This window comes from Pelodiscus sinensis, chromosome 32 (genome assembly GCF_049634645.1).
Source record: "Pelodiscus sinensis isolate JC-2024 chromosome 32, ASM4963464v1, whole genome shotgun sequence".
In the NCBI taxonomy this organism is placed as follows: Eukaryota; Metazoa; Chordata; order Testudines; family Trionychidae; genus Pelodiscus; species Pelodiscus sinensis.
The window spans coordinates 9,454,841-9,481,521 of NC_134742.1; the positions used below are offsets into that span (position 1 = coordinate 9,454,841).

At 49.5% G+C, this 26,681-nt stretch overlaps 2 protein-coding genes across 2 annotated transcripts in view; both read right to left on the bottom strand.

The window, feature by feature from the left end:
* LOC102448349 (uncharacterized) overlaps window positions 1–26,681 on the bottom strand; it is a 91,683-nt gene that overhangs the window by 63,600 nt on the left and 1,402 nt on the right. Inside the window, exons 2-4 of the mRNA XM_075913379.1 lie at window positions 22,733–22,845; window positions 20,337–20,536; window positions 15,550–15,750 (exon numbers count right to left, since the gene is read on the bottom strand). Coding sequence (XP_075769494.1) covers window positions 15,550–15,750; window positions 20,337–20,523 — 388 coding nt within the window. The 5' untranslated portion in view covers window positions 20,524–20,536; window positions 22,733–22,845. The remainder of the gene's footprint in view (window positions 1–15,549; window positions 15,751–20,336; window positions 20,537–22,732; window positions 22,846–26,681) is intronic.
* On the bottom strand, window positions 5,719–14,514 carry LOC142823234 (uncharacterized). The gene is given in 3 exon segments (XM_075913911.1): window positions 5,719–7,900; window positions 7,902–10,056; window positions 10,376–14,514. Coding segments are annotated over 2 exon segments (2,214 nt in total). The 5' UTR covers window positions 10,049–10,056; window positions 10,376–14,514; the 3' UTR covers window positions 5,719–7,833.

Genomic DNA, 26,681 nt, shown 5'->3' on the forward strand with positions numbered 1-26,681 from the left:
TGAAAGAGACTGAGGATGGGCAAGAGAGGAAGGATAGAGGGTGCAGGATCTGGGACTTGGAGAAGGGGTAAGAAGGAAGCTGGAAAAGGGTATTTATATATAAGGTACATATTGGATTGCACTTTCAAAATGTTGGAGCCCCCTGCTCTGAGCTCTCTGACCCATGTCCCCATTGACTACGGGAGGAATCACTAAAATTTCACTTGGCCATGTTGGCGAGGAGTCCTGTGGCACCTTATAGACGAACTGAAGATAGTGCCACAGGACTCCTCAACGATTCTTCATATTCAGACTAACACGGCTACCCCTCCGATACTTGCCCATGTTTGGTGATGAGGATCTGGGATGGAGTTTGGGTGCATGAGGGGTGCTTGCTAGGGGGAGTTTGGGGGACAGGTGCGGGATCTGCCATGGGTCAGGGGATTGCAGTACAGGAGAGGGTGTGGATGGGAGGGACTTTAGCATATCAGCATAGTACACAAGAGAAAGGAGATGCAGTGACTTCTGATAGAGAAACAAAGAGAAAACTATTAAATACTAAAAAAGTGAGAGGCAGAGTTTGAGACAGGAACTGTATGTAGAATATTTCACACTTGTACACATACAGAGGAACGGTGGTGTCTAAGCATTGACCGTCTAGGAATTGGGAGGCCTGTGCCTTTAAGAACTCAAGCCCAGGAGCCCGCCCCCTGCTCGGGGGCTGACAGGCAGCGTCCAGGGAAAATAAAGAAAAAAAAGACTTTGCCCCTGGAAAACTGATATTTACAAGGACATCAGGTGGCTTGTCCTGCTGGGTGACTGTTCCCACCTCTCCCCCTCCGTAAACGGGGGTTTAGTCCGCGCACAGGGTCTGGCAGTGTCCCCCCAGCCCGGGCTTAACCAAGGCTACCACCCCCCACCCCCCTGATTTTTCAAATTTTGCCCCTCTTCTGCAGCTAAAAAAAGAAGATCGATGCCTCCAGCCGGTAAATTTCTGCCCCATGCTCAGAACCTGACACACACACCCCTGCAATTTGCCCCCCTTCATCATTTTAAACACCTCCAAAGAGGAGGAAGCAAAGCTGAGGAGGCAGTGAGGGCAGAGAGAGGGCAGCGGCTACAGCGAGGGATACTGAGTTTGCTCAGTTCGGGTGCGCATGCTCAGTGCACCCAAAGTCACAAATTCTGAGAAGTTAGTGTTTCGGTTGCAGTGTAGCGACAGAAAGTGTAACTCTCCGTTTTTGCGACCATTGCAGTTTTTGTCATGCATACATGGAATTCGGTGCTACTGCTCAGGAATTGCTACCTTTGCTACTGGTCCACGTGTTGCAAATTCAGAGGGACTAGGTATTGTTGTCAAAAACACTCACAATTTGCTCCCTTCTTGATAACGGACTCAGGGGATAACGGACTCAAGGGATGCTGGTGTTTTGCCTTGGGAGGGAGCCTTTTGCTCCTGGTCCATGGGTTGCACATTCAGAGGGAATGGGCATCGTGGTCCAAAACACTCACAATTTGCTCCCTGCTTGATAACAGACTGAGGGGATGCTGGTGTTTTGCCTTGGGAGGGGGCCTTTTGCTCCTGGTCCATGGGTTGCACATTCATAGGGACTGGGTATTGTGGTAAAAAACACTCACAATTTGCTCCCTGCTTGATAACGGACTCAGGGGATAACGGACTCAAGGGATGTTGGTGTTTTGCCTTGGGAGGGGGCCTTTTGCTCCTGGTCCATGGGTTGCAAATTACGAGGGACTGGGTATTGTGATCGAAAACACTCACAATTCGCTTCTTGTACCGGATCTTTCCCCACCCCCTACAGTTTGAGGCTGGGCTCCCCTATGCACTAACCTGCCAGTCGAGATGGAGGAGGGTTGGGCTCGGAGCAGAGAGGCAGGGAGGAGGCTCCAGGTGCCGGTGGCAGGCGGAGTAGGAGCACGTGAGCTCAGGGACGACGGGGGGGGGGGGGGGGACGGACAGAATGGGATTAAATTGGCAACTCCATAGCATGGTGACTAGGGACAACTGACCCCTCCAGTCCCCTCATTACACCACTGCCCTCTCGCGTGCATATCTATTCTCTTATGCATGTACAAGTCTGTGAGAGCCATCCCATGAATCTGCAGTTAGTGTCTGTGGCGCCTGCTTCTGGGTGGTGTCTCAATGCTGTCACATTCACTTCCAAAGAGGGGGGCTTCCCAAAGCAGGCCCTTGCTGCTGACCCCCAAGGCATCCACAGGTCCAGTCTCCTTTCAATGGGCCCACTTCCCAGGGCTTATTGATCTCGGATCTGGCTTCCATCCCCTCTCCAACCTTTGCAACTGCCCAGAGGTGCTCACCTTCTGCCTTATCCATTCCCACCTCATTCACCCCACAGGGACAGTCTCTGCCTCTGTCCTAGGGACTATTCTACCAAGATGTAATACAAAGTTTCCATGTAAAAGGACTCAATACAAAGCTAAAAACTTCAATGAGAAAATGAACAATACAGAGACGTGTCTACATCTGCTGCAGGGAGACACCTCTGCCTGCCTCCAGCCCTCTCCCCCAGAGTCTACAGCCCCACTGAAAAGCGGGGGAGGGGAAGAAAAGAGGCTGAGGCCCATCCAACAGGACTGAAGCAGTCATGAGCAAGCCATGCCACGGAGCCATTGGCTGGTCCATTGCTGGTGCTGTGATGCTTCAGGCACGCTGAAAAGCAGTCACCTCTAGGATGGGCTGGACAGCTGTTTAACACCTGGGCTACGTCTAGACTGGCATGATTTTCCGGAAATGCTTTTAACGGAAAAGTTTTCCATTAAAAGCATTTTCGGAAAAGAGCATCTAGATTGGCAGGATGCTTTTCCGCAAAAGCACTTTTTGCGGAAAAGCGTCCGTGGCCAATCTAGATGCGCTTTTCCACAAAAAAGCCCCAATCGCCATTTTCGCAGTTGGGGCTTTTTTGCGGAAAACAAATCTCTGCTTTCTACACTGGCCCTTTTGCGCAAAAGTTTTTCGGAAAAAGACTTTTGCCTGAATAGGAGCAGCATAGTGTTTCCGCAAAAACACTGGCCATCTTACATGAGATGCTTTTGCGGAAATTCAAGCAGCCAGTGTAGACAGCTGGCAAGTTTTTCCGGAAAAGCAACTGCTTTTCCAGAAAAAGTGGCCAGTCTAGACACAGCCCTGCAGTCTCAGGGCAGGCAGGGGACAGTGCAGGCTGCCTTCCTGCAGGGCCTCCATCAGAATTACTGTGCCCTCCTGGCTTAGGAAAAGAATAAACAGGAGGACTGGAAATTAACCCACCCAGTTGCACGTCCCCTAGGCAGGGAATGAGCCATCTATATTAGGCCCCAGCTGGAGTATCATGTCTAGTTCTGGGTGCCTCATTTCAGGAAACGTGGAGAAACTGGAGAAAGTCCAAAGAAGATCAACACAAATGATGAAAGGTCTAGAGAACATGAGATATGAGGCAAGGCTGAAGAAATTGGCCTTATTTACCTTGGAAAAGAGAAGACCGAAAAGGGACGAGAGCAGCTTTCAAGTATCTATGGGTATGTCTACGCTAGCCCCCTAGTTCGAACTACGGAGGCTAATGTAGGCATTCGAAGTTGCAAATGAAGCCCAGGATTTAAATATCCCGGACTTCATTTGCATCTTCCTGGGCGCCACCATTTTTAAATGTCCCTTAGTCCGAACTCCGTGCCTGCGGCTACATGCGGCACAGAATAGGTAGTTCAAATTAGGATCTCTAATTCGAACTACCGTTACTCCTTGTGGAATGAGGACATTAGGATGAGACCCCACCCCCCGGTGTGGATCCTGGCTGCTCTCGGTCTCCCTGCCTCCTTTTGCATTAGGTACGCAAACGAGGCATGGCTATATTCATCCCTGCGCCTCATTTGCATCTTTTCTTGAGCAACAACAATGCACAGTGTAGACATAGCCATTGGGTTTTGTCTTATTTGGTTTCCCTTTCCCCTGCTTCACTCCTCATTGGTGGGGAGGAGGCTGTTCTCTAGTCCTGGTGGTGGGAAGTCATCACAAAGAAATAGGACAGGCAGATGCTCTGAGAGTGATCCCCACTGGTGACCAAAGCCATCCCTGGGCCATTTAGGGAAAGAACTTTCACTATTCCACCCTTCAGAATCTCAGTGCTGACTGGCTGAGCTGGGGAGGCCAGTCACAGGGAGGAGACTCAGGACTTTGTGATTCTCTTTAAGGCCCAGCAAATGAGCCAGAACCCACCAACCAGCACAAGCAGGTGATTCCTCCTGTGGAGGCTAGGTTGTGCTTCAGTCTCTCACTTCCCTGTTCTCCTGATTATCCAGATTTTTGATGATCTGATCTGGCCCCATCTCAACTCAATGTGACCAATGGGGCTCTGTTGTGTAACAGCTAAAACAGCCAACTGTATTAATATCTTATTCTGTATAAGGGGTCTTTTGGCCCTTCACTAAAACTCACCATGGGGGTGGGGGAGGATTGGTTAAACAGCCCCTAGCCCAACAGGAAGGGGAAGGGTCAATAGGACAGTCTCCAGGGTGTAATGGGGAGAGGCCAATACTCCAGGTCAACTTGATTGACAGGGTAGGAAGGCTAATGAGAGCCTGGAGCAGGGAGGATCCTATTGCACACAAGCTGCAATTGCCAGGATCAGAGCAGGGCTGAGCTAGGGTGAAAGCAGACACTGTAGATGAGCTGGGGAGCAAAGCTGGGCCAGCCAGAGAGAGGCAGAAAGCAGCAGGACAGGGCTGGGTACAAGGCTGCAGAAGCAGCCCAGACAGCTCACCTGTGCTGGGAGCAGGCTGCAGCCACTAGAGCAAGGAGAATCAATCCAGGGGGCTGGAGGCAGACCAGCATCAGTGCCATGGCAGAGTGGAGCTAGAGCAGTTCAGAGGCAAATGTGGTGAGTAGCTGGGGAGAGTGAGGGGTCCTTGTGCTCAGAGTCTGGGACAGAGAGCCCCACCAGTCCAAAGGCCTGGCAGGCCACACTTGGAGGGGATCATTACCCCTTTGGGGGGAGGGGGAACTAACACTGAGGAGAGTCCTACTACCTAGCCCCTGTGGCCACTGCTAGAGCAATTGTCTGTCCTGCAGCATAGCCGAACACTGGGAGGGAGGCCTGGGACACACGAGGAACAGACTGAACTTCCCTTACATTTCAGAGATGCATGGGTGTGATGTCCCCAAGCCACAGAACAGGGCTGTGTGTTTTCTTTTAGCCTCTCATTTTCCCTTATTTTCTTAATTGCTGATTAATAAATGGCCCTTGCTTTGAGCTGTAGGTCGCCATAGAATCATAGAACTGGAAGGGAATTGGGAACATCCTCATGGCAGGACCCAGCACCATCTATGCCATCCCTGACAGGTGAATGTCTAATCTCCTCTTAAATATCTCCAGTGATAGTGTCAAGGCTGTTCCCCACTCTGGCACTCTGAGTGCAGAAGATGGGGGCCCGCAAGAGACTTTAAAAATACCATGCCTCTATAGGCTTCTGCTTAAAAGCTCCCCAAGGTCACAGATTCCCTGGCCTTGGGAGCTAGGCTGCCACCACCAAGTGCAAACTCATTTTTTCTTGAACCCAGGAAGCAGCATTTGGAACTAATTCCAGAGGGGTACCCCAAGCTCTTCCACCACAAGAGACCTCGGGGAGAGGGGAGGGGAGAAAAGAAAACCTACAGTCTCCAATTGCCAAAAACGGAGAGGTCAGCTTACACACGCAGACCTCCTATTACCTTCCAGGACACAAGAATCAAAATCAACTTTAAAAAAGTTATTTTATTAACAAAACAAAAAGACATACTTGATTGCTAGATGTTTGAAAGTAACCAAGAAAAGAACAAATTACAAACACAGAGAAATTCATTCCTGGGATTGAGTTTATGGTTACAGTGCATGGGGGGGAGGGGGGAGACAGGGCGAGGCACATGGATTTAACACAGAGTTTAACCAAATAACAAAACAAAGAAAATAACCTATATATCTATCTACTTACATACCCGTGCTTCTAGGTCCAGTCCATTTCCATGCCTCGTATTCTTTATAGGCATGGTAGTTCTCCCTGGTTCAATTCATCTGGTTTCCCCAGCTCCTGGCTTAAAATTCACACACAGAAAAACAGCAGGCAGGTATCTTTTCCAATTCAAGTTCCAATTCACACCACTGTCAGAAGAGGGCGCTGTGATCCGATTGATCAAGCCATATCACAATACACATTTTGTTCTGTGAACGCTGAACTAAAGAGACTTCCATGGTACCTTAAACATACCTTTAGCAAGTTTTATTGCAAACAATTCAGGAGCAGTTTTAAAAGCCCTATATGTAGACACATTTAATACTAAGCAATTAAAACTGCATTAAAAGATATCAAAAGGCATCAAGCATTAAAAGCAATATTTAAATAGAATAATTAATCTAAATCTAATCCCTAACCCAATTTAACAGCCTAATTGTTAATTCAGCACACGCGCATACACACACACACACACTCCATTCATCCTTTGGGGCTGGCCAGACCCCAGGTAATGTTGATTAATTTGGTTGAGGCAGAAGTCCGACGCACATGTCACCCTAATATGATGAATTGATGGTTTCCAACTCGTGGGACAAAATGGTGTGGTATATAACCCCTCGGGGGAGGGGAAATCAGTCCATGTGGAATAATATCTATTGGTTACACAGTCCGGGTTGGGTGATGTCCATAAGTTGCAACCCCCCTCCCCCCACCACCTTCTGCAGATGTTCTCACAACTGATCTTGGAGCATCCTGCATACACCACCCAATTTTGCTTGCCTCACCACAAGTTATAAACAATAGAATGTCCTTGATTAGGTCTCTCCTTTGTTACCCCTTCTCTGGAACATTGCCTCCTTCTGTATTGTTTTGTCTCCTCAGCACACATAGTCTTTTCTTCTTACACAGTTCTCTTCTCAAAGTTGTAAACAAGACCATAAACCTTTGGGGTTCTTGCTTGGACCTCAGCATGGCCTCGCTTCAGCTCATTTACTGTTAATTCACTCACACTACCCATGATTTGTGACACCATGTGTGACCAGCCTCCCAGCCCCAGCTTTTTAGAGCAGACCTAGCCCAGCTCTCTCCTGAAGCAAGAAGCCTTTAGCAAGGAACGGGGCTGTTAAACCCCTTGGCTTCCAGGAGTTGCACGCACAGGCTGGGCAGGGACACATATGCACATCTCCTGCCCCACACCCCAGGAGGAAGTCAGGGTACGTCTACACTACAACATTAATTCAAACTAACTTAGTTTGAATTAGTTAATTCGAACTAAGCTAATTCGAACTAATGGATCCAAACTAAAAAACTAGTTCGAATTAGCTACACACCCCTTAATTCGAACTAGCTAGTTCGAACTAGGCTTAATCCTCATAAAATGAGGGTTTCCTAGTTCGAACTAAGCGCTCCATTAGTTTGATTTAAATTCGAACTAACGGAGCGCTAGTGTAGTGCCTATGAAAGTTAGTTCGAACTAACGTCTGTTAGTTCGAACTAACTTTGTAGTGTAGACATACCCTTAGAGAGTTGCTGCAGCCTGCAGCTGCGTGTCAGAGGCTGGATACACAGCATGAGCTCCTGACTGCATGAGGGGGAGGGGTGAGCCTGAGCTCCCACCCCATATACCACAGGAATTCAGGTCGCATGCTGCTTGTGGCACATGTGCTGAGGACTGCCGACCTGTTAGTGGGTTTCTCCCTTGTGTGGATTCTCCAATGTCTAATAAGATTTGAGCTGCCCCCACCCCAGTCATTGCAACTGAAGGGTTTCTCTCTCGTGTATGTTCTCTTATTTTTTTACAAAGTCTGACCTGTGTTTGAAGCCTTTCCTACAATCAGAGTGGTGGCTCTCTTGTACGTATTATTTGTTGGATAGTAGGCAGGAGCACCAAATGAAGCTTTTCCCACAATCAGAGCGGATGAAGGGTTTCTCCTATGTGGGTTCTCTTATGCCTAACAAGATTTGAACGCAGACTGAAGCTTTTCTTACAGTCAGGGCAAGTGAACGGCTTTTCCCCTGTGTGGGTTCTCCAATGAGTAACAAGATGTGATCTCTGATTGAAGCTTTTCCCACAGACTGTGCAACTGAAGGGTTTCTCCCCTGTGTGGGTTCTCCTATGTGTCACAAGATCTGAACTTTGACGGTAGGTTTTCCCACAGTCAGAGCAAGTGAAGGGTTTCTCCCCTTTGTGGGTTCTCCTATGGGTAACAAGGTCTGAACTCTTACTGTAGCTTTTCCCACAGTCAGGGCAGTCAAAGGGTTTCTCTCCTTTGTGGCTTCTCTGATGTTTATTAAGGTGTGAGCGGCAACTGTATCTCTTCCCACAGTCAGAGCAGCTGAATGGTTTGTCCCCTGTGTGGGTTCTCGTGTGTCTAACAAGATTTGAGCGCAGACTGAAGCTTTTCCCACAGTCTGAGCAGCTGAAGGGTTTCTCTCCTGTGTGGGTTCTCCTATGTAAAATAAGTTGTGAACTCCTATCGAAGCTTTTCCCACAGTCAGAGCAGCTGAAGGGTTTCTCCCCTGTGTGGTCTCTCCTATGTTTAACAAGGTCTGAGCTCTCTCTGAAGCTTTTCCCACAATCAGAGCAGACAAAAGCTTTTTCCTCTTGGTGGCTTCTCCAATGTACATTAAGGTGTGAGCGGCAACTGTATCTCTTCCCACAGTCAGAGCAGCTGAAGGGTTTCTCCCCTGTGTGGGTTCTCCTATGTCTAACAAGATTTGAGCGCAGACTGAAGCTTTTCCCACAATCTGAGCAGCTGAAGGGTTTCTCTCCTGTGTGGGTTCTACTATGTAAAATAAGTTGTGAACTCTTATTGAAGCTTTTCCCACAGTCAGAGCAGTTGAAGAGTTTCTCTCCTATGTGGTCTGTCTTATGTTTAACAAGGTCTAAGCTCTCATTTAAACTTTTACCGCAGTCAGGGCAGTCAAAGGGTTTCTCCATTTTGTGGCTTCTCCAATGTACATTAAGGTGTGAGCTGCAACTGTAGCTTTTCCCACAGTCAGAGCAGATGTAGGGTTTTTCCCCTGTGTGGGTTCTCGTATGTCTAACAAGATTTGAGCGCAGACTGAAGCTTTTCCCACAGTCTGAACAGTTGAATGGTTTCTCTCCTGTGTGGGTTCTCTTATGTATAACAAGTTTTGAACGCCTACTGAAGCTTTTCCCACAGTCAGAGCAGTTGAAGGGTTTCTCCTCTGTGTGAGCTCTCTTATGTTTAACAAGGTCTGAGTTCTCACTAAAGCTTTTCCCACAGTCAAGGCAGTCATAGGGTTTCTCCCCTTTGTGGCTTGTCCAATATGTATTAAGATGTGAGCTGCAACTGTAGCTTTTCCCACAGTCAGAGCAATGGAAAGGTGTCTCCTCCGTGTGGGTTCTCCTGTGTCTAACAAGATTTGAGTGTAGACTGAAGCTTTTCCCGCAGTCAGAGCAGCTGAAAGGTTTCTCTCCTGTGTGTGTTCTCCTATGGGTAATAAGGTGTGATCTCTGATAAAATCTTTTTGTGCAGTCAGAGCAGCTGAAGGGTTTCTCCCCTGTGTGGATTCTTCTGTGAATAACAAGGTATGACCTGCAACTGTAGCTTTTCCCGCAGTCAGAGCAGTTGAAAGGTTTCTTTACTGTGTGGGTTCTCCTATTTATAACAAGGGCTGAACTCTTATTGAAGGTTTTCCCACCATCAGAGTAGTTATGGGGTATCTCTATTGTATGTATTATCTGATGGTTAGTAAGGTATGAGCCCTGACTGAAGCTTTCCCCACAGTCAGAGTATTGGAAGTGCTTTTCTTCTGTGTGGGTTCTTTCATGTTCAATAAGAGTTGCACAGTCACTGCAAGTGGAGGATGGCTGTTGATGGGGGATTTTCTGTTCCAGAAACCACTGACTTCTTTTTTCCCCTCTGCTCTTGTGACTGAATTTATTCTGTCCCTCTCCTGGATAATTTCCCTGCTGCCATTCACAGCTCTCTTTCTGCTCAGAACTCTGGGAAACATATCCTTCAGATCTTCCTAGTAATAGCCCAAATGGAGCCACTTGCTCTGGTTCTTCTTGCTGAAGACTCTCCTCATTGTTCTCACTCAGCATCCCATCACCTGTTGGGACAGAGAGAAAATCCAGGCAGGAGTCACTCTCAGTACTTAGCTAAAGGAAAACTCTGAAAATGGATTAGAAAAGGGGGAACACACCCAAATAATGGCTGGAAAGGTTTAATAATCATGAGCTGAGTTAAATTCTCCTTCCTCAACTCCTCTCCAGAGGGGAGGACCCAGCCTTCCCCTCACCCTCTGGAGCTGAAGACAGGCTGAAGGTCTGTGTGGGTTCTCCTGTGTTCATTAGAGTTAATAAAAATATACAAGAGACACCTACTATGAGGACACAGAAATTTCTGAGTCAGTTTAGCTGATTTCTCACCTGTGTGGGTGTCGTTAATGATCTCCCCTTCCACATAGCCGTGGAGATCTGGGATCCACAGCTCCTCCCTTTGCTTCACCCAGGAGATCACATGAGTTTTGAAGACTGGAAATCCTGTATGGGGATCAATTAATCAAGTGCTGATCTTGTTTATTAAGGTCTGTGCCATTACTATTTCCAGAGCCAGAATCCGAGTTGCTCACCCAGAGAGGTTCCTTACCAACTTTGCAGAGACTGGGCTCTGGATGGTACAAGATCTCATGACACACTCACTTGCAGGAATGGTGCATGACCTCTGCTTGACAAATTCCCCTGCTGATTCTCTGGGGGAGCCGAGCTCTCTGCTACACCTTGTAGGGTACACCTAAATCTCCCTCATGGCCCATTTCATCCCTCCATCCCAGGGCAGGAGAGGAATACACTGCTCAGAAGGGGAGCTCTAGTGAGGGCTTGCAGGTCTGACACCCAAACCCACAAGCAGGGCTCATACTGCAGCAGCCACATGGGAGATAACAGGAATTTGGGAGAGGAAGGACCCCACAGAGTTCTAGCTCCCAAAGAGCTCTGTCCACAAAACTGCTGGCTGGAGGGCTTCACTCGCCCTGCTCTTTGGCTCAGATGCTCTACTTGAAACAGGAGGAGACAGAGGAAGTTGTTTGAGCAGCTAAGTGAATCCTCAGGTAGCTCTTTCAGACCTTGCCTAGGTTCCAGACTCCTGGCCCTGACTGCCTGTACCTGCATGGGCCCTGCCAGCTGCTCACAATAGCTGGTGGTCATGGCGGTGTTGGGCTGTGCTGCTTCTCCAGGGTGTGTGGTTGTTGCTACAGCTGAGCTCCTCTTCTGCTGCCTGGGTTCTACTCTGCCAGCAGCAGCAGCCTCTTTGTGTTCCCCAACCTCCTTCTCATGGCCAGCCTGGCCTACCATTAGTTCCCTGCTCACAAGCACAGAATCTATCATTCGCTTTTTCCTGTCCTGAGAGCACATTCCTCACACCTTCAGCCAGACCCATTCTCCCAACCTGATTTAGTGCTGGGAAGATCCACCTGTGACGTTATAGGATTAAAACATGACCACGTAGGTCACTGTGGTACATTGCAACAAACCTCATGCAAAGTGGTACGAATGGGAACATTCTGATGTGGTGACTGATTATCCTGTTGGTAAGGGGACATCATTTTTCTGACTCACATTATGAATATGGATCTGTATTTCAGATATGGCGGCTGCTGTGGAAACCTGTATTTCAGATATGGTGGCTGCTGTGGAAACACCCACAATGTAGTTTCCATCCAATCCACCCAGCACACAGTGAGTGAAGCATTCAGATTGATGGTCCAGCAACAAAACCCATGGGCCATGGAAATCTCATCCCTACTGGCAGGGCTTGACAAATGGCGGCAAAATCTACTCGCTAGCCCTGCACCGCGCATGACCCGCATTGCGCACGTGTGCGCCTCCGGTGACGGGGTGACCAACTGAAACCTACTTGCCATGGGCGAGTAGGGAAAACGCTCTGGAAGACACGGTGCACGTGGTGTGCACACCTAATTCGAACAGACATGAGCAACCACTCGAAGAAAAAACCTACTTGCCATGGGCGAGTAGAAACAGCGATTTGTCGAGCCCTGCCCACTGGACAGACTTTTCCATGGATCTTTCAGACAGATGGTGGATGACGCCTGCCAGGGCTCATCACAGCAGGCAAGGAAATGTGACGCTAACTTCATCTGGCCCCTGTGCTTTTCAGCTTGCAATGTTAGGGGCTTTGTTTGGAACAATGAGTCCCCTCCACCTATGCTCCCTGTAAGCTACACACATGTGTGGCCATGAAGGAGAGAGTCACACACTGCCCAGCTGATCAGTAGAGTGTGAACAGCTGGCAGCATGTGCATAGGAGCCCTTCCCCCGCCTTGCACTTTCCTGCAGCTGCTCCCTCCTGCCAGCTGTGTAGCGTCTGTGTGTGTTTGGGGGGGGGGGGTTGCTGACGTCAGAGTGGCCCCTACCTCTGTACCCCAACTCCACAAAACAGGGCAAAGGGGACACAGCCTGGCTCAGGAGAAGTCCGAGCTGCTGCAGTCTGAACAGTGACGGCTGGCCTTTCCTATAGATGAGTGCTCTGCTTGTGGGATGTCCCCAGCAACCAGGTCACACAATCTGTCTGTCACAACCACACATTCTGAGCCTCACACAAACACGCTCCCCCTTCCCCTGCTTATATATCCCATCTGCACTGAGCAGGGGAGAGGAGACTACAGGGCTCAGGGACAGGGCAGGATAGCTTGCAGTGTCTTAAAGAGACAGCCCATGGGATTTCTCAGTAGGAGCTTGCCATGAACTCACCAGAGGGTCTAATGAGCCAGTACCATTGTCGAGGTGGGACATGTCTTGCTGTACCTGTGCCAGGGAGCTGGGACACTACTATCCTGCTCCTTCACCAATAAACCTGGCCAAGCACCTTAGCCCCTGTGTCTTTCTTTAGCAACAACCCTGATGCTAAAGGTGACTAAAGCCAACAGGTAAGTGAAAAACATGAAGACCTGGGAACTGGCCAGAAATGGGAGGGAACATGGGCTATAATAGCAGAGATAAAGGAGGGAGAAGGGCAAAACCAAAAATCAGTATCTTACATGTCTATATATAAATGCAAGGAATATAGAAAATAAGCAGGAAGAACATGAAGTACTAATAAATAAACACAACTATGACAGTTGATATCACAGAGTCTTGGAGGGATAATATACACAATTGGAATATTGGTAAAGAAGGGTACAGTTAGTTTAGGAAGGATAGGCAGAGGAAAAAGGGAGGAGGTGTTGCCTTATATATTGAAAATGTTTACACTTGGACTGAGGTTGAGATAGACATGGCAATGGAGAAGGCAGAACTGGAAGAATGACTTCTCATGTCTTGCTCACAACACTCCTCTTAACACATCCCAGAATCATGTTTGCTTTTTTTGCAACAGGGTCACACTACTGGCTCATATTTAGCTCGTCGTCTACAATGACCCTGTGACGGCGCGTTGGGGATCCCCTGACTCCTGCACCCCCGTAGCGGCACGAACAGACTCCACCAGCCAGTAGAATAGAGGGAGTTTATTGCTTCTCCAGGATACAGCACAGCAGAGATGTAATCTGGTTACAGGACCAGGCCTAGGATGCCTCAACCCCCCTTGAGATGGGGGAGACTGGGCTCCTAAATCTCAGCCCCCTAATTTAGGCTGTTTCGTCCATGATTCCAGACAGAAACTAAAACTCTCTTCCAGCCCTGCCCCCCCAGCCAGGTGCTGGTCTCCGCCTTCTTCTCTTTGTCTCTCCCCCTGGGAGGCTGAGCCTGGGTGTCTGGGATAATACACATTTGGGAGAGTCAGTGAGAATCTCACATCACAGTCCAGGAGGACCCCGGGTCATAGAGCAGACAGCATCCCACTATGCCACAGACCCATAAATCCCTTCTGCAGTACTCCTTCCTTGACAGTCACTTCCCATTCTCTGTGTGAAACTGATTAGTCCTTCCTGAATGGAGTACTTTGCATTTGTTCTTATTAAACTTCATCCTATTTACCTCAGACCATTTCTCTAGTTTGTCCTGATCATTTTGATTTATGACCCTATCCTCCAAAGCATTTGCAACCCCTCCCAACTTGGTATCATCTGCAAACTTAATAAGCGTACTCTCTATGTTAATATCTAAATCATTGATTAAGATATTGAACAGAACCTGTCCCAAAACAGACCCCTGTGGAACCCCACTTGTTATGTCCTTCCAGCATGATTCTGAACCATTAGTAACTACTCTCTGAGAACTGTTATCCAGCCAGTTATGCACCCACCTTATAGTAGCCCCATCTAGGTTGTATTTCCCTAATTTACTGATAACAAGGTCACGTGAGACCATGTCAAATGCTTTACTAAAGACTAGTTATACCACGTCCACTGCTTCTTCCTTATCCACAAGACTTGTTATCCTATCAAAGAAAGCTATCAGATTGGTATGGCATGATTTCTTCTTTACAAATCCATGCAAGCTGTTACCTATCACCTTATTATCTTCCAGATATTTGCAGATGAATTCCTTAATTACTTGTTCCATTATCTTCCCTGGCAGGTATCAAACTTGTAAATGAAATTAAGTTCTGCAGCTTCACTTTCAAGCTGGTTTTTGGAATTGGCTTGCAATAATATGGTAACTTTGGATATGTCTACACTACCACCCTAGTTCAAACTAGGGTGGTAATGTAGGCATACCGCACTTGCAAATGAAGCCCGGGATTTGAATTTCCCGGGCTTCATTTGCATAAGCCGGCCGGCTTGTTCGAACCCCGTGCTGTGCGGCTACACACGGCACGGGCTAGATAGTGCGGAATGGCTTGCTAGTTCGAAATATTTAGCCCGTGCCGCGTGTAGCCGCGTGGCACGGGGTTCGAACAAGCCGGCATTTAAAAATGGCGCCGGCCGGCTTATGCAAGTGCGGTATGCCTACATTACCCGGGCTTCATTTGCAAGTGCGGTATGCCTACATTACCACCCTAGTTCGAACTAGGGTGGTAGTGTAGACATACCCAAAGTTACCATATTATTGCAAGCCAATTCCAAAAACCAGCTTGAAAGTGAAGCTGCAGAACTTAATTTCATTTACAAGTTTGATATCTCCAATACAGGTTTAAACAAAGACCTTAACTGGATTACCCACTACATTCCACATCATAATGTCATAAACAGCCAAGCACCAGGTACTTTAAGTGTACTTAGAACCCACTATCAGCTTCATTTAGCATGGACATGCTAACTGACTTTTTTTCTCCCTTCTCTTTCCCTCCACATACCCTCTCTCTCTGTCTGCTACTTACTTTGCAACCTGGACCCCTTAACTCCATTCATCCGAAGAAATGGATTGTGCCCGTGAAAGTTCATGATACCATCTACGTATTTTTTTGTAAGTCTCTAAGGTGCTGCAGGACTATTCATCATTTACGGTTTTTTTGTTGTCCCTCAAACTACTTCCCCTGGGAGAGGGTGCGGAGGGGACAGACTCTCACACAGGAGCCAGGATTATTGGGGCTGATGCCCCCCAGTGTCAGGAGTAAGGGGCAATGAGGGACTCTGAACCAAACCCAACCCAGCTGCTTCAGAGCCCACCCAGCTTTTGATACCCGAGAGGACAGGAATCCTTACCCAGCCAGCTCACAGCCTCATAATTCTCCCGCATCACATCCCAGTAGAGGGCTCTCTGACCTGGGTCCAGCAGAGCCCATTCCTCCTCAGAGAAATACACAGCCACCTCCTCGAAGGTCACCAGCTCCACTGCAGCCATTTCCTTTCCTTGGTTCTGCAGGCCATGGGCTGCGCTGGAGCAAGACATGCGTGTTTTGCAACCTGTAGGAGGGAGAAGGGCAATTACAGACATTTCAGAAGGGGTTTTAATCCTTTCCAGACCCCCACTCCTCCCAGACTCTGTCCCTCTTGACACATATGCTAGACCAATGATTCCCAACCTTTTTCATGGAGGAACCCTAAAAGAATTTTTCATATCCCGAGGAACACCCCCACCTACGAAAACATTTGCTTGGCCAGAAAAAGTTGACAGCAGGGAGCGCAATTCAATTACTGCTAAATTATTGTCAAGAAAATGTATTTGTAAAGAGCTGTTATTTATATGTGTGTGTGTCTGTCTGTCTGTGTGTGTGTGTGTGTGTGTGTGTGCGCGCGCATGAGCTTACATTGTAAGAAATATATTTTTTATTTATTTATTCCACGATTTCTCACGGAACCCCTGACGATGGTCTGCACGGAACCCTGGCTGGGAAACGCTGTGCTAGACTTTGCCATTCTGGGTAAATGTATGAGTCTAGATATTACATCAGAGACCGGTAATAATTTTTGGTGGGGGGTCACTCCAAGTCAAGGGCCACACTTTGCTGCGGAAGAAGTGTGGGATCTAGCATGGAGGTTGGGTGCAGAAGGGCGCATGGGGTAAGGGATTGGGGTGCAGGAGAGGGTGTGCTGTCTGAGAGGGAGTTTGGCTGAAGGATGGGGTTGTGGCCTGGGTCAGGGGATTGGTGTGAAGGGTCAGGGAGGAGGTGAGTGGAGGAGAGGATTCTGGCCTGGAGGAGGGATACAGGTGGGAATACAGAGTCTGGGAGGAAGTTATGACTTGGGGCGGGGGGGAGAGGTGCAAAGGGTTTGGATGGTGACCTGGGGGAGGGACTTGGGATGTCAGAGGGGCTGGTGTGCCAGAGGCAGATTCTAGCTGTGAAGTGCTAACCTAAGCATCTTCCAGACAGCAGCCTTGCAGCACCCCCAAGGCAGGCTGGGCTCCCTGCCTGCTGCAGCCCCAGATTGCTTGAAAATGAAGGGTGTTTCCTCCAGGTGGCTCTCACCTCCAGGAGGAGGAAGAGGCTTGGGCTGCCCCCATGCTCCAGAATAATCTTTCAGCTCCTATTGGTTGGTTGTTTATGGCCACCAGGAGCTCAGTATTGGATTGGAGGTGGAGGAGATCACATAAAGTCTCCCCCTCCCTCCAGTGCAGACAGACGTATGGAATAGCCCTGTACTTAAAATAGCTGCTACTGTGTGCCCGAGGGTCCTGGTAGGGGGGGGTCCGCGGGCTGGCACACTGGCCCTGGATCCCAGAAAAACCTCCCAGCTCCCACCGGCCAGTTTCCAGGCAATAGGAGTACTGGGTATGTCTACACTACAGCGCTAGTTCGAACTAACTTAGTTCGAATTAGTTAATTCGAACTAAGCTAATTCGAACTAACGCGTCTAGAACTAAAAACTAGTTCAAATTAGCGTTTTGCTAATTCGAACTAGCAAGTCCACATTGAGTGGACTCTGAACAGGGCTTAAGGATGGCCAGAAGCAGTGCCGGCAGGGCATCAGAGGAGGACTTAGAGCGTGGAGATGCTGTCTCAGGCTAGCCGAGGGCTGCGCTTAAAGGGTCCCGACCCCCACCCCGGACAGACAGTTCTCAGGGGTGCCCCGCTTGCAAAGAAGTTCTGGCTTGGAGTGCCCGGAGTACCCACACTGGGCACATCACACCACTCGGCCATCAGCCCGGCTGCACTTGCCGCAGGCTGCCATCTGGGGAGAGGGGGTAATCGGGGGGCTGCAGGAGAGCTTCCACCCCCAGAAGCCCGCAGAGCCAGCCCAGTCCTCCCCATCGGGGGCTCGTACCCCATTCCTCCCTCACCTCCTTCCACTTACCCTTCCCTAGCCCCCCTTCTTATTGATGTAGAAAATAAAGATAACGTTTCTTCCAACATTGACTCTGTCTTTATTGAACAAAACTGGGGGAGACTGGGAAAAGGAGGTGGGAGAGGGGAAGAGAAAGGCTGGGAGAGGGGAGGGCAAGTAACATGATCAGGGGTTGGGAACAGGTCCCAGATGAAGAGAGGCTACAGAGACTGGGACTGGTCAGCTTAGAAAAGAGGAGACGGAGGGGGGACAGGATAGAGGTCTCTAAAAGCAGGGGTTGGGTGGGGAGGGTGCATTCAGAAAAGTTCTTCATGAGTTCCCATAAAGAAGGACTAGAGGACACCAAAGGAAAGGAATGGGTAGCAGGCTTGAAACTAGTAAGAGAAAGTTGTTGTTCTTCCCAAAGCAAATAGTTAACCTGCGGAACTCCTTGCTGCAGGAGGCTGTGAAGGCTACAACTAGAACAGAGTTTAAAGGGAAGTGAGATCAAGTCATGGAGGTTGGGTCCATGGAGTAGTCTTAGCCAGGGGGTAGGAGTGGTGTCCCAGCCCAAAGTTTGTGGAAGGCTGGAGAGGGATGGCACGAGACAAATGGCTTGGTCACTGTCTTCGGTCCATCCCCTCCAGGGTCCCTAGGGTTGGCCGCTGTCGGCAGACAGGCTACTGGGCTAGATGGACCTTTGGTCTGACCCAGGACGGCCATTGTAAGCTCAGGGTCGGGGGTCTCAGTGGACCCCCTTGACTTTCATGCACACCTGCTCCTGGGTGGCCAGGCTGGCAGCTCTCCTGCCCTAGCCAGCCACTTTCCTGTGCCTAGTGCGGAGATCGTGGACGAGGTCCACGATGTCCGCACTAGCCCAGGAAGGTGCCCGCCTCTTGCGGTCCAGGGCAAGCTCCCGGGAGCCGCCAGCCTGGTCCCGGGAAGAGGGGGTGGGCTGGGGGACATCGGGTGGGTGGCTCTGTGCCGTGCCAGGTGCAGGGTCTGCTGGCTGGGTGCTGGCAGGCTTGCACCTGGCACGGGCACCGTAGCCAGCCCGTACCCTTTTAAGGGGTCCGGGGCCAGGAGGGGGGCATAGAGTTTCCCTGGTGTTGGCCAGAGTGGCCACCAGGGAAACCTGGGGAGGGCTAGCCTCCCACTAGTTCGAACTAAGGGGCTACACACCCCTTAATTCGAACTAGTAAGTTCGAACTAGGCTTAATCCTCGTAAAATGAGGTTTTCCTAGTTCAAACTAAGCGCTCCGCTAGTTCGATTCAAATTCGAACTAGCGGAGCGCTAGTGTAGCAGCTATGAATGTTAGTTCGAACTAACGTCCGTTAGTTCGAACTAACATTGTAGTGTAGACATACCCTGAGAGATTTTGCTGAGGGATGGGCTGAGGCAGCACATGAGCCTAGTACACTCCTCCTTCTACAATAAACCTGGCTAAGCGCCTTAGCCCCTGAACAGAGCCCTGTGTCTTTCTCTAGTGACAACCCTGAGCTGTGCTGCATGGGCAAGCCGCTCGCTCTGTCAGTGCAGCTGGCATCAGAGATCCAGAAAAAGCCACCATGATCAGCTGTAATGGTGCTCTGTGGCACTAGCAGCGATTCATACGGCACTGCAGCTGCTACAGTAAGCAAAGATTATCAGTCACAGCAACACCTGGGATCTCCAGTGTAAAGCACAAGAACATAACACTAGCCATAATGGGTCAGAACAAAGGTCCAGCTAGCCCTGTATCCTGTCTTCCATCAGCAGCCAATGCCAGATAACCCAGAGGGAGTGAACAGAACAGGAAATCTTCAAGTGATCCCTCTCCTGTCATCCATTTGCAGCTTCTGAGAAATAGAGGCTGTGTACACCCTTCCTACCCATGCTGGCTAATGTTCATTGATGGACCAATCCTCCATGAATGTATCTAGTTCTTTTTTGAACCCTGTTAAAGTCCTGGTCTTCACAATACCCTTTGGTAAGGAGTTCCACAGGTGACTGGACTCCAGTGTGCTACCTGGGTGCTTATATGGCACAGAGCATCATCCATATTTAATGTATTTATCCTTCCCCTGTCCTGTGAAACAGGGACATACTATAATAGCTATTGCAAAGACAGGGGACTGAGCCATAGGCAGTGTAAGTGACTTGTCGAGGGTCTCACTGGAAGTCTGTGTCAGGTCAGGGAATTAAATGCAAGTCTCCAGATACCACACGCAGTGTCTGAAAAGCAGGAAGAGCTCCGCTCACGTTTAGTTATTACACAGCTACCCCCACAGAACACTCGCATAGCGGGAACTGCCTCATCTACCCTCCCTCAGCCCCAGCACCCAGCCCCTCTCACAGGCAGGAACTGGCAAGTCACAGAGATCAGCCACAGGCAGGAAAGGACTCCAGGAACCACATCCTCCATCCAGGGGCTCAGCCCACTGGCACAAGAGGTATCCTACAGGCACTAACAGCAGCCATAACCAGCCCCAGAACTCTGGTATCTGCCGTTCCTGCCTGGGCCCTTCCACTGACATCTCTGTCCAAGTTACAACATGGGCAAAATGGTGGGGAAGTACATTGAGACCTTGGCTGTGGGAAGAGCAGCACCATTGTTATGTCCCTCAACCTGCTTCCCCTGGGATGAGGTGTGGAGGGGACAGTCTCTCACACAGGAGCCATATTACTGGGGCTGATAGTGCCCTCTACCCCGCAAGATCAGGTGTGAGGGACCCTGAACCAAACCCAACCCAGCCACTCCAGAGCCCACCCAGCCCCTGATATCCAAGGGGACAGGAATCCTTACCCAGCCAGCTCACAGCCTCGTAATTCTCCTGCATCACATTCCAGTAGAGGGCTCTCTGGCCTGGGTCTAGCAGAGCCCATTCCTCCACAGAGAAATACACAGCCACCTCCTTGAAAGTCACTGGCTCCGCCACAGCTATTTCCTGTCCCTGGCTTTGCAGGCCATGGGCTGAACTGGAGCAAGACATGGGTGTTCTGCAGCTTGTCAGTAGGGAGAGAAGGGCAATTGGAGACATTTCAGAAGAGGTTTTAATCCTTTCCACACCCCATTCTCCTCAGACTGTCCTGGTGACACACATGCTAGACTCTGCCATTTTGGGCAAATGCTGAGTCTCAACATTGCATAAACAACACACAAGTTAGATTCCAAATCCACATTCATTTCTCGAGGAATACCTGTGCCGATCAAGAAAGGCTTCTTTGTCGACGCGGCGCGTCCAGACTGCCCCGATCTGCCGACAAACAGCTGATCGGCAGAGCGGGGCAGCCATTTAAATTTAAATGAAGCTGCGATTATTTTAATCGCGGCTTCATTTCCCTCTGCCGATCTGTCTAATCTACATGCCTCCGTCGATGGAGGCATGTAGTTTAGACGTACCCTTATTGTGCCTGTAACAATGGGATTCGGTTCCAAGCACTCAGTGTTTCTGATAAACAAGCCACTTATTCAAGCGTCTGAACATGGATGTAGGTGGCTAAGTTTAGGCTCCTGTAGTTAAAGCCCCTAAATCTTCCTCAATTGTAGCACAGACCTAGGCCCAGGCTAAACCAAAGGACACTTTATAAACCCTCTCCACCACAGAGATTTAGTAAAGTCAATGGGACCCTTCAGATGCTTATTTTTAAACACGTGTGGTGAGTGTTTGCAGGATGAGATCCTACATCTCATAGATTCACAGTGTCCAAAGGGAACATTGGTCATGTAGTCTGAGCCCTCTGCGGGACATGCCATTACATTTAGTCCAGTTACCCAGGCACAAAGCTCTATTTCCCCAAGGCATATTTTCTAGAGAGTCGCCCAGTGTTGATTTGAAGACATCAAGAGATGGTGAATCCACCACTTCCTTTAGCCATTTGATTTAGAGACTAATCATCTTCCCTATCAAACCTCTGTGCCTGCTTTCTAGCCTGAAATTGTCTGGCTTCAGTTTCCAGTTATTGGTTCTCACTGAGCTATATCCACTAGACTGAGGAGCCCTTGGGGATCCAGCAGTTTCTCACCATGCACAGACTAATCCAGTGGGAGCCAGCCAGCTCTCAGACTTTCACCCTATTTATTGTTTGAAACCAAACCCCATATGGAAACTGAACTGACTGAGCAGTGAAATCTCTGAGATTGAAGGTGCTGTTCATTGTGTGCTTTAACTTCACACCTTTAGCATCACACCTCAGAGACAGCCCCTTCATGCTGCTTCTCCATAATATGCACTCAGACAGGGAGCTGCTGACATTCAGATGCAAAGACCTGTCATGGCAAAGCAGCAGCGTTAGCCCCACAATCTGCCTCAGAGCTCTTAAATAATAATGTTTCATTGTGCATCTGAGACAGCATTAGAGTCTGCAACCTCATTGCTAAGCAAGTGTGTGTTTTACAGACATGGGCGAACATGCATTAGTCGTTCCCCTGCAGAAAGAAGGGGGCAGCCACCTTGGGTGAGCTCAGCACCATGCCCCAGACCAGGGGCAGGCCTCTGTGGGCTGAATCCAGCCCACCAAGCGGGTTGATCTACCCCACGGAGGCCCTGCCATTCCTCCACCCACAGGCCAATCAGGGCTTAGGGACAGCAGAGGAACTCTAAGCGCTATGGGCTGGAGGGCAGAGAGCAAGACATTTTGTGCAATTCTCCCTGCCCCCCGGCCACTCAAGGTCTGGGGACAGGAGAAAAGCAAGCAGAGTCTTCTCCCGCCCTGCAAGGAATACACAGAGCTTAGAAGCGTCACGTGCTCTTGGCAGGGGAAGAGAAAACTTTGCGTGCTCTCCCTGTTCCTAAGCCCTAATTAGCCTGCATGTGGGAGAGCACGTGAAGTCTCCTCCTGCCCTGCAAGGGTCTCAGCACTGACAGTCAACCACCAGCTGCTGCTCAGCTGGCAGGTGACTAAGCGTGGCGCTCCCTTGCAGGGTGGGGGCAGGGAGCGAGAGACTGTGTGTGATCCCCCTCCCTCAGGCACTGATTGATTTGGAGACAAGGAGGGTGTCAAGCCACAGAGCCAGGGCCCAACAGGGTTGTGGATTCGCTTAAAGACAGAGTTGATTAGGGATAGATAGTGGCTTTTATTAATCTTACTACGTCACTACTATTACAGGCTTAATACTGGCAAATAGTTACACAGCTACTGCAAACTAATACAAATCTCAGCATAGGAAAAGCAATGCATATAAGACTAATTGGCACTTACAAATGCTTACACCCGTTTAGTCTGCAGGAAGTCCCGTTCCGGTCACCTCACACCTGGCCGCAGTGGACATGACTCCAGCTAGAGATTCAGGATACCCTTCAAGATCTAGGTCCCTGTTGAGACACAGTGGACTTTTGTTGACAAAACTATACCTGCGTCTACACTACCGCCGCGCTCTGTCGACATAACGTCGTCAGAACTCAGCAGTTTTGTCAACGGCAGTAAACCTCATTCGACGAGGAATAACGTCGTTTGTTGACAGAGTTCTGTTGACAGAAGGCGTTATTTTATCAACACTTTTCTTTGTATCTACACTCTCAGGTTGACAAAGCGGCTTGCTTTGTCTATAGAACTGGATGTAGCAGCTGTGGGATGGTGAACCCGGAGGATAAATGCGGCTTCTGGTGCCTCTGTCAACAAAAGCCTGTAGTCTAGACGTAACCTTAGGGTATGTCTACACTACAGCGCTAGTTCGAACTAACTTAGTTCGAATTAGTTAATTCGAACTAAGCTAATTCGAACTAACGCGTCTAGAACTAAAAACTAGTTTGAATTAGCGTTTTGCTAATTCAAACTAGCAAGTCCACATTGAGTGGACTCTGAACAGGGCTTAAGGATGGCCGGAAGCAGTGCCGGCAGGGCATCAGAGGAGGACTTAGAGCGTGGAGATGCTGTCTCAGGCTAGCCGAGGGCTGCACTTAAAGGGTCCCGACCCCCACCCCGGACAGACAGTTCTCAGGGGTGCCCCGCTTGCAAAGAAGTTCTGGCTTGGATTGCCCGGAGTACCCACATTGGGCACATCACACCACTCGGCCATCAGCCCGGCTGCACTTGCCGCAGGCTGCCATCTGGGGAGAGGGGGCAATCGGGGGGCTGCAGGAGAGCTTCCACCCCCAGAAGCCCGCAGAGCCAGCCCAGTCCTCCCCATCGGGGGCTCGTACCCCATTCCTCCCTCACCTCCTTCCACTTACCCTTCCCTAGCCCCCCTTCTTATTGATGTACAAAATAAAGATAACGTTTCTTCCAACATTGACTCTGTCTTTATTGAACAAAACTGGGGGAGACTGGGAAAAGGAGGTGGGAGAGGGGAAGAGAAAGGCTGGGAGAGGGGAGGGCAACTAACATGATCAGGGGTTGGGAACAGGTCCCAGATGAAGAGAGGCTACAGAGACTGGGACTGGTCAGCTTAGAAAAGAGGAGACGGAGGGGGGACAGGATAGAGGTCTCTAAAAGCAGGGGTTGGGTGGGGAGGGTGCATTCAGAAAAGTTCTTCCTGAGTTCCCATAAAGAAGGACTAGAGGACACCAAAGGAAAGGAATGGGTAGCAGGCTTGAAACTAGTCAGAGAAAGTTGTTGTTGTTCACAAAGCAAATAGTTAACCTGCGGAACTCCTTGCTGCAGGAGGCTGTGAAGGCTACAACTAGAACAGAGTTTAAAGGGACGTGAGATCAAGTCATGGAGGTTGGGTCCATGGAGTAGTCTTAGCCAATGGGGTAGGAGTGGTGTCCCAGCCCAAAGTTTGTGGAAGGCTGGAGAGGGATGGCACGAGACAAATGGCTTGGTCACTGTCTTCGGTCCATCCCCTCCAGGGTCCCTAGGGTTGGCCGCTGTCGGCAGACAGGCTACTGGGCTAGATGGACCTTTGGTCTGACCCAGGACGGCCATTGTAAGCTCAGGGTCGGGGGTCTCAGTGGACCCCCTTGACTTTCATGCACACCTGCTCCTGGGTGGCCAGGCTGGCAGCTCTCCTGCCCTAGCCAGCCACTTTCCTGTGCCTAGTGCGGAGATCGTGGACGAGGTCCACGATGTCCGCACTAGCCCAGGAAGGTGCCCGCCTCTTGCGGTCCAGGGCAAGCTCCCGGGAGCCGCCAGCCTGGTCCCGGGAAGAGGGGGTGGGCTGGAGGACATCGGGTGGGTGGCTCTGTGCCGTGCCAGGTGCAGGGTCTGCTGGCTGGGTGCTGGCAGGCTTGCACCTGGCACGGGCACCGTAGCCAGCCCGTGCCCCTTTAAGGGGTCCGGGGCCGGGAGGGGGGCATAGAGTTTCCCTGGTGTTGGCCAGAGTGGCCACCAGGGAAACCTGGGGAGGGCTAGCCTCCCACTAGTTCGAATTAAGGGGCTACACACCCCTTAATTCGAACTAGTAAGTTCGAACTAGGCTTAAGCCTCGTAAAATGAGGTTTTCCTAGTTCAAACTAAGCGCTCCGCTAGTTTGATTCAAATTCGAACTAGCGGAGCGCTAGTGTAGCGGCTATGAATGTTAGTTCGAACTAACGTCCGTTAATTCGAACTAACATTGTAGTGTAGACATACCCTTACAGACTAACTCGGTTACCCCCTCTGAAGCTTATAAAAAAAGGCTGAGAAACCTTTGGGCAAGCAGGAGTTTTGGTAAAAATATATCAGACATGTGCACACAGTGCCTGCTCTACCTCAGCTGGTGCTGGATAATCAGAGCCTCAATTCTAAAGGAGTTGGCATTACTGAGGTGATAGATTCCCCCCAAGTTTTGTTGTGGATTTTCCAAAAAAAATGCTGATGTTTTCTATAGGTCACCCACATCTCCCAGTCATAGCAACCATGTTAATCCCAACTCTCTTTCTCACCTAAGAGCAGCCCAGATCTGTGTGTTTCTTAGGGGTCAATGGCCCCCAAGACGCAGGAATCACAAATTTGGCCCCACGCGGCTTGCTCTGGGGAGCTACATTTCCCAGGCATGTGGGATGGTGAGCCTGGAGGATAAATGTGGCTTCTGGTGCCTCTGTGTGCGGGTCCCACCCAGAGCGCTGGGGCTTCAAGCTCTGTGGTTACTACGGTCTCATGTGTCTCTTGGAGACTTTCTGCCTGGCCCTGGGCCAGCAGCTGGAGCAGCTCCACAGATGCCAGCCCCGCACACTGGAAGGCAGAAGGGGAAGGGGGGGGGAGGAAGGGGCTTGTGCTGAGAGAAGGGGGGGCAGGTGAGGAGAAGAAAGAGAGTTGTATTACAGTTCATGATTGTTTGCAAATAATTTGTTCGAACAATATGGAATACATATATCCTAATATTTATATTGCTCTTAGGATACTTCTAACTAGTCCAGTGACAGTAGCTTCAGCAGAGAGAAATTTCTCTAAACTGAAACTAATAAAGAATTACTTAAGATCTACTATGAGCCAGGAGCATTTTGTAGGTCTTTCGATTATATCGATTGAAAATCACCTGTGTAAAGAAATGGAATTTAACGACATAATTGAAGAATGTGCTGCCAAAAGAGCTAGACAGCTATAATAGACTTAAATACAAATGAAACATTTTAATTATTAATGCAGAATTTTGTTTAAGAATGAATTACAAGATAATTAAAATAAAAATTGTCCAACTAAATTAAGTTTCTATCAAATTTACCCAATTCAAATTTAATATGAAAATAGCCTTCAATTTGCACATTTGAGGCCTTTTTTCTATTTTTCCTCCAAAGGGGGGGGGAATATGAAATTGTGCTGCCCTGAGCCCCGCAAAACTCTCATCCGCCCCTGCTCACTGGTGCTCCAGCCTCAGATAGTAGAGGGGGCAACAAGCCTTGGAGACCCTCCCCCAGATGGCTGGAGTGCCAACACTGAGTTGCCCTGTTGTAGGGGGCAGGAGGGAGTTCAGGGCATCCCAGCCTGCGGACCGTACACCCTCCATACCTGCCTTACATAATTCAATTAGGCAGCTTCAGTACTGTACTTTGGATACAGTAGAGAAGTGCTTCCTAGAATTAGCCTGATTACTTATTGATCTGGGTGTGTGTAGGAAAGGGGTCATTAGCAGCATCTGGAGCAGGGATTTCCCATCAAGCTGTGCTTCCCTGCTTTCTACACTGGCACCCTTTTCTGGAAATGCTTAAAATGGAACAGTTTTCCGTTATAAGTATTTCCGGAAAAAGCGCGTCTACATTGGCAGGATGCTTTTCCGGAAAAGAACTTTTTC